Here is an 8526-nt window from a genome sequence, read left to right on the forward strand (position 1 = left end):
GGCCAAGTTAAACCCTGGTTAAGATTCTCTTTAGCATCGGTCAGTTGCAGAATCCATTGTGTATTTTAAGAAGTCTTAACACAATCAACGTAGACTTGAATCCTGAGGCCCCTTGTGTCTTCTGCTGGCACAAGGACCTCTCCCATTTCTGTTGGTTCTCCCCCCCCCCCATCATGTAGGCACACACAACTGCATCTCTTGTGCAACAATGCATGCTATTTTGAAGGGTCTGTTACCCTCAGGTGCAGCTTTTGAGAACTCCACGGGGAAGGAAGAGGTGGGAAAACCCCTCTTCCACAAGCATGGTTCCAAATGAAATTACCTGAATCTATGTGGATTTCCATTAGACTGAGAGCCAGACTAGAGGCAACAGTACTCACATCCTTTGGCCTTGCGGGATTGGGATTTTTTTTAATGGAGTTGCTCAATAGTGATGCCTTCCTGGTTTGAGGACCTAACCAGGATCAACATGGTCCTGGACTAGGGATGCACAGATTTTGTGAAATCCCTTCCATCTGTGTTTTGTGGATTGTCAGGTGCCTTTCATTCCATCGTCCACTCAGTGATGGAATCAGATTTTTCCCCATTTCACAAATTTGCAGATCCCCCCAAAATGCGCAGATCCCCCCAAATGTGCATTTCCATTAGCCTATGGAGGAAATGCACATTTTGGGCCAGTTTTTTTAGTGTATTTTTCTATGAAAAAAATTGTGTAAAATTCTGGATAGTAAAAAAACTGGTCCACAAGTCCACCGAATCCGTGTGACTTGGGAAAAGCTGGTCCGCTGAAGAATCTGTGGGTTATATTCATAGAAATCCAAACTCATTTGATTCCATTGTGGATTTCTCCGACATCCTTGACACCTCACTCAATGTAAAAGATGCCCATGTCAGTCTTGGTGGGAAATATTCCAGACAAATGGGACTGGATAGAGGGGCATGCTGCATGATTACCCTAGTAAGATCACCCTAACAGCTAAGCATATTCATTCTACAACACTGGAAAGCAAATAAAATGCCAAATATACACAATGGGAGTCAGGATGTATTGACCGTAGCTGCCCATGAAAAGGTATATTACAGAAGATTCCTAAAAGAAAATAAATTCCACTTAATATGGGGACACTTTCTTGAATTATATGCAGAGTCATGCGATCCACCGCAAAACCAGGGCAGGCCAGCAAAGCCACATACTTGACACAACCCTTTAATTTTTTCTATGTAACTATCAATTAATTCAATTTTTGATTGATGATTTTACTTACAGACATGAACCATGTACTCTTTAAATACAGGACGATGTGAAGAAAGGAGGGGAAAACCTAAAGGGGAGGGAATGGTGGCAGGAAGGGTTTAATGTTTGCATGGTACTGGAAAATGAAAAAAAATCTAATAAACTGCTAATAATAATAACAGCACAACACCAACCAAAGCACATAGTCAGCTTGGAGTGGGGGGATGCGCCACACTCCAACTATTTGTTTAAAACACACACAAAGCCAAATGATACGAATAATGTCACATCTACTTTGGTTTGGGGAGAGCAATCCTATGGTCCCTGGGAGACCATTCCAGGGGCCACAGGATTCTTCAGACTCCCCGCTCTGCAGCCAGAGACACTGCTACAACCTTGGAAGGGGGACTCTAGTATCTGATCCCTTCCTGCCCTCTCACAGCCGCAGCAGAAATAATCGTGCCAGCTGCTTCCCAAGGTTGCAAAAGCAGCCTCGGAGAGGGCAGAAAGGGGGCATGCTGGTGGGTGGAGAGGGGAGAGGCCAGGATACAAGGAATCCTGTGGTTCTCCAGCCCCAGTCCCGCCCCTGTCAGAACACCCTCGCTAGACAGGCTCAGAGGCCCATGTAGAGAAAAAAGCAAAACACAGAGGACAGAGAGGCAAACATCGCCTCCGTCACTCCTTCTGCCCTGCCACAACAGCTCGGCAGGGCACTGGATACATGGAAGCCTCCAAGTCCGGAGGCTTCTGTCTCACGGGAGCGCACCCATAGGATTGCGCCCGAAGTCTTCATGCTGGGAGGTGGGAATGACAGACTACTTTAGCACTGTCCTCAATGTCTTTTCCTAGAACAATTACTTCAGTGCTGAATTCCAGCGGCTAGAATCCAAATAAAAAAGTAATCTGTGAAGAAATGTGGTATGTTTCACCTTTTCCCTTGCTATGTTTTTGCAACCATTATAGCAGGAACAGGGAAGGTGTGGTCCTCCAGGTATTGTCGGACTCTTCATCCTCCACCATTGGCTATGATAGCTAGGGACAACGGGAGCTGAAATTCAACAATATCTGGAGGACCACACATTCCCCTCCTGCATTACAGGAATAAGAACAGGCCACTACTGCTTGAATTGGATAATCATAACACATGCAGCCCAATTGTATACATATAGGGCTGGGCTTCATGTGTTAAGATTATAGTATACAAAGGCCTGGTTCGCATGACATGACAGCCCACTGCGGCTTAATTCACCTACAGGGGCTATTGCATCATGCCAGGAGCCTGCAGGTGCCATTTTTGCATGGCACCCAGAAATGCCCGACTTGCCATGGTTTGTTGTGTCATGAGAACCCAGGAGGCAGGGGATGTGTGAGGGTTAGACAACTCTCAAATAACTCAAACAGAAGTCACGTGGGCTGTCATGTTGTGCAAACCAGGTCAATGTATATTCAGAATTCCCACTGAGCACAACAGGGCTTTTTTCCCAACTGAATAGGTGTGGGAGTACACCCCCACTTGGAAGAAAGCCAGTCACATTTGTTTTAAAGGAGGCTCCTTCCACATTAATGCTTACAATTGGAGTACAGTTTACATAGCTATTTAAACTTGATTTCTGACTAAGATTTTCATATGTTTTAATGTAGACTCTGCAGTGAAATTAAGTCTTACACGGAACTTTTTAAATATACAACATTGTCGAATAGTAAGTTACTTTTATTAATTCAAAATATAAACACATTCAATAACCAAAATATTTCCACCATAGAGCGTTTTATTGGAAGAAACCCTGCGACCACTAAATATGGTTAATGTTGTCAATACATTTTAAATTACAGCTCTTAAACATTATTTTATATAGTGTTAATGTTACAAATAAAACCAACTTCTCCAAGTCACAGAACAAGACACAATAAATACATTCTGGCAAAAATACATACGACTAATGGTACTATAGCATTTTAAAGTTTTACATTGGCAATCAGGGAAATGATGGTATAGTTTGTAAGTTTTATTACACCTTCTCTCTTGATGGTGAAAAAATGTGTTCATAGTTCTAGTTAAAACTCATTAGTAAAATAGCCTGCTCTGTCAGTAAATATCCTCACTGACATCACAGATCTAAATATTTATACTATTGCATCTGCCTGCAAAACCACAAAATCTTTTACACTAGCACAGCAACCTGTACTGCCATCTATACTGTCAGAACAGCCCATTCTAAATCCCTTTTTCCTGGCATAGCAAGTTTTAGTTAGGACACCTTTAGTTAGGACTGGAGTGCTGATACCTTTAAAAAAAAATTCTGGTACTTAGAACCATTAACCTCGTATGATTTTATAACATCCTATTTTAGTGCCCCAATCTTTCAATACCTATTTATAAAGCCATTTCCTTTATAAAAAGTGATTCGAATTCTGGTGAAAATTGTTTATATATGCCTATGTTTTAACAATTGGATTAATTTGGAATAAAACATCAGGCATGATCCAGCTAACTTCTCACTTACTGAAGCTGGAGAAAATTAAGCGCATGTCTTAAGTTTCCAATGAAATAGCAATGCTACCAATTACCTAAATAAACTCATCAAACGATTTGACTGCTGGCAGTACAATCCTATGCATGTCTACTCAGATGTAAGCCCTACTGAGCTGAGTAGAGCTTGCTCCCAGATAAATGTATGCTGGAGGAGCTCTGCTCACATTAGATGCGTAGCTTTAAACACCTACTGAAGAGAATACTTTAGTCACCAACATAAAATCACAGTGGTCAGGTGACCCTTTTCGAAAACAATATTGCCTCTAAATTAATATTGCTTGGAAATGTGTATTCAGCTGTGAGCCACATTTTTAAAGCAATACTGTTCTTTCTTTTTAATTTCTTGCAAGAATTTGCATTTTGAAAAGGGCAACTCACCCATTCACATCGTTTTCAATCCCATAACCAGAGAACACATCAATGAAAACCAGATAGAGCAGAAGTGAGTTGTGCTTTTTTGTGAACCTGTTGTTCTGAAAACTCCTTTCAACTCTGGCTAAGATCTGGCACGCTCTTCCCAGTCAGAGATGGCTCTGCATCAAGAGGATATGAGAAATACGGTGCTGACACCAAAAGACCAGATGGCTGAGAGAGGTTGATAGAATGGCCCATTTGTAAACAGCCTGCTGTGTAAGGAGGAGGTGAAGATCCCACAATGTACCCAGATTCTGGCCTGGCAAATGAAAACCTGTGGATTGAGCCAGCAGTACAACTGGAGCTGGTTGCAGTACTGGATTGTCTTGATGGAGTCCTCAGGCTACTGGAGGTCAGGATCATTGGTAAAGTCTCCATCTGGTAGCTTCGAAGAGAGAATCTTATGGGCTGCTGCAATGTTTGCTTAGGCCTCAAACATGTACAACAATAAACGGCAACTAAGGAACCCACGAAAATGAAGGTGACAAAAATTGACCCAACGATGAGAAATGGTACGTAGATTGGTTCTGAACATAAAAGAAAAGAAATTCCAAATATAATAGTCATACTTGAGTTTATGAAGAACCAAAGTATTTATATTCAATTTTCTCCAAAATACCAAGTACTTCAGAAAGATTATCACATAATAATAGCAGCTCTTAATTCCAGACCTGACACTAATTCACTGGATAAGTAACTTACGTGTTTTACTCAAGATGCTATGGCTAATTAGAAGCACATCAATTCTCTAAATAAATTCTCAAAATCACTCAGATTTAGCAACATGGCCTAACCAGCTCTGCACTCAGCCCTTTGTTCAGCCTCTACATCTTACATGTGGGACAGCACAGTTTTGCTGGACAGCACTTTTTAAGGGACCCAAGGTGCTATGAATGATACTACTCTACTAGAATTGTCTGGTAGTTAAATCCACTCTAACCCTAGTGTTCAATTGGCTTTCACTTGTTGTATCTGCTTTGCTCTTAGAAGAGTAGCTGTTTCCAATCATCTTTTTTCAACTAGGCATATTCTAATCACTCGCAAAGAGCTAATTAGTTGCAAAGGCCTTGTTGTCTTCTTCAGATACCAACTGCAGATTGGGCCTCCGCCATGCCATATACCAGCAAAATCTTGTTCTTCTCTCCCTCCATTTTTTTTTTTAATTTAACACTGAACCTGAGAAAAACTTTTGTGAAACTCTAAGGCTAGCACTGTGCTTTGCCATCTTTTAGCTGGTCCTAGCAAAGGTACTCCGCTACTGCCCCTGGGATCTTTTTCTGATGGGTCAACATTCTTGATTTCTATTATTATTTTTTTATACTTTGAAAACTTCTATCCCAGCACTGGAATTCTTTGAAACCAGGCCATTGCAGTTCCAAAGGTCTAGAACTGCTGCGTATGCCACCGGTAAAATTAAAGCACTACAAGACTAAAATCCGGAACACGCTGGGCTCGATGGCAGTGGGACTTACCCCCTATACAGATGAGTAATCCTATGCTACATTCCTATGCACACTTACTTGGGAGTATGTCCCAATGAACTCAAAGGGACTTGCAAGTAAGGATGCATAGAATCCAGGTGCCCCCCCAAAAAAAACCCAAAACACCCTGGATGGACTTTGCAAACATAGTCAAGGTGCCTTTTTTAAAAGTTGGAAAAGAAAAAGTAAGAAGCTGATTTGAGGTTTGGGCGCATTTCCATGGATAGTGTCAGGTTTGCTCAGCTGCGCAAGCTTCCTTTTTAATATAATCAGATATTCACTTAATATGGAAAGTAGAGACATCCCACACATAGTGGTTCCTGTACTGCCTACCCTTGTGAGCTGAACATTTTCCCATTTCCCCAGTGACAGTGAAACTCAGGAACACAAACAGAAAACCAATATGTGCCATAAATTAAATCTTCTTTTACTACAAGCTACATCACTATATTTTGGTGGAAGGGTTTAAAGGGGTAACCCCACCCCCTGGGCAGCAAATGACCTTACTTCTTTGATTAACTAGACACAGCGGTAGAGTTCACCCTGACGTTTTCATTTTATAATCAGATTGCAGTATTTACTACCCAAGGTGAGCCAGGCAGTAGCTTTGAAAGGAAACATGTATAATCCTGGCCGAGTACTTGAATAAGACATAATTATCTGCAATAACTTTTTGTTCCAGAAAGGGCTGCTTGTCACCCCTTTAAAAAAAAATCTAGGGAGTCTTCCCAATAGCATTCATGAGCTTCCCTATTTCTGATCCCTTTCTCAGTTGATTAAAAGCATGAAGTGGTCGACAGAAGGAAAAGGCTTTCTGCATTTTCTGAGGACCTACCCAGCCACCTCCTCTGCTGGTGAATAAAGTTTGCCCCGCAAATCTATGCGCAGCAAATTACTTGTTCCTCGTAATTGCATTTAAGATTGCAGCCTTTATCTCTTAATAACTAGATTCATAGCAGCCACATACAAACCCTGTCAGATCCAAGACAGATCCTGACCTCCTCGGATGGATAGGAAACGCCTCCTTCTTTGGGGCAGAATCACAGTCGGAGTCCATCCCTTTTTCATTTATTTTTTAAAACTCTTGCAAGGGATTTACAGTGCAATCCTATGTGTATCTACTCAGAAGTAAGTCCTATTGAATTCAATGAGGACTAGTCCCGGGTAAGTAACTGAACTGGTTTCCACTGCAGCCTTGCTCTGCAGTCCTATACACACTTTCCTATTGAACTCAAGGAGGCTTTCTTCGGGGAAGACATGGATAGGATTGCACTGCTAGTTCGTTAAATACTAGAAATCCTTGACGTAACTGTTTACATCCCTGAAGAAAGTATACCTAAGCGCAGCAGAGAGCTGTACAGCATAGTATCCTTATTTCGGAAACGCTAGATGGGACAAGTGTACTTTTCGCTGGGGGGAAAAAAAGGAGAAAAATTTCATTGGGGTTTTCTTAGGTTAACTGCTGTGTAACAATGGTTATGATGCTTTCGAGAGAGGTGGGTTGAATTCAAATCAACCAGAAGACTTCAGTGCTGTATACATTTTCTTAGGACTTAACTTCTGAGTAAGCATGCTCAGGATTTGACTTAAAATACGCTTCGGATTCCAAAATACGGGATCGGCCAGCAATTTTCCTCCCATCAAGGCGGGAGGGAAGCGTCCCTCAAGCTCCAGGTCCTGAGGCTGCAAGCTTAGGCACGCTGACTTTACAGCTCGGGAGGATTTACGTCTGAGTAAATATGCGTATCATACAATAGTGGGGTTGGAAGGTGCCTACAAGGCCATCGAGCCCAACCCCCTGCTCAATGCAGGAATCCAGGTCAGATTCCAACCCATCCGTAGATCTTGCACGGCCAAGGGGCGATGCTTGCCGATCCTAATCAGCCGGAACGGCGAAGTCAAAGTCCCACTGAGATCATACGACTTGCAATGGGAGTTTGAATCCCGGGGAAACAATGCTGCGCGGGAGCGGGCTGCAAGAGCTCCCCGTGGAGTGGAGGAGGAGCAGCAGCCCGCCCCTCCCAGCAGCAGCAGCCCAGCCTTTCGGCTTGCGTCCCTCCGCCCTCTCGGCCCCGACACTCACGGGCGCTCCCAGCCGGCCGCTCCGGCTCGCGGTCGTTGGTGCAGCCGCCTTGCTGCAAGCGCGCCCCGGCGGCGGCGCAGCAGTAGCGCAGGGCGCACGAGCCACAGCAGATGGTGGCGTCGGGCGCGTCGAAGCGCTCCGGGCAGAGGAAGCCGTCGAAGGACCTGCCGTGCGCGTCCACCCAGCCGTGGCAATACTCGCCGCTGCCCAGCCCCGCCGCCGCCGCCTCCTGCGCGCCGCTGCCCCAGCGCCACGCCAAGCAGCAGCCCAGCAGCAGGCGGCGCAGCCACTCGGCGCCCATGGCCGCGCGCGCTGCCCGCCGCTCGGGGCGCCGCCGCCGCCGCGAATTCGCAGTCGCCCTCCCGCCGCCGCGTGTCCCGCTAGCGCGCATTCACGTCGTCGCTGCCCTCCCGCGGAGGCCCGCGGCTGGAGCGTGGCGGCACCCGCAGGGTGGGAGCGGAGTGGCAGGACTGGGCCGGCGTGAGAGCCGCTTGGAGGGAGAAGGCCGTGACGCCAGCGAGGGCACCCCGTCAGCTCCTCCTCTCCCGGCCTCTCCCACTGAGGACGACGACCACGTCGTCGGGCCTGCCTGCCCCCCCCCATTCCCCTGTCAAAAGGAGCCTCGGGACGAGAGGTAAGAGAGCCCCCTTCCTTCGTCCCCTCAGCTTCTGGGTTTCCCTGTACTTTTAGGGTTGTGGCCACTCTTCTTTTCCTGGTCAGGACCCTCTTCCTTTAAGAGCTACGTGGCAGGCAGAAATGCAGCAGCTGAAGTGTTACAGCA

General features: G+C 45.3%; 1 protein-coding gene across 1 annotated transcript; it reads right to left on the reverse strand.

Annotated features, from left to right (window-relative positions):
* Nucleotides 1-2928: 2928 nt before the first annotated feature.
* On the reverse strand, nt 2929-8283 carry SHISA3 (shisa family member 3). Its single transcript, XM_084860325.1, has 2 exons — nt 7746-8283; nt 2929-4708 (listed from the first exon to the last, which is right to left on the reverse strand). Exons 1-2 carry the CDS (start codon nt 8134-8136, stop codon nt 4254-4256), a joined length of 846 nt encoding a protein of 281 aa, XP_084716451.1. The 5' UTR covers nt 8137-8283; the 3' UTR covers nt 2929-4253.
* Nucleotides 8284-8526: the final 243 nt, after the last annotated feature.

The sequence above is a fragment of the Heloderma suspectum genome, chromosome 5, assembly GCF_057233095.1.
Source record: "Heloderma suspectum isolate Gila_16-S chromosome 5, 16-S_ref, whole genome shotgun sequence".
Classification (NCBI taxonomy): domain Eukaryota; kingdom Metazoa; phylum Chordata; class Lepidosauria; order Squamata; family Helodermatidae; genus Heloderma; species Heloderma suspectum.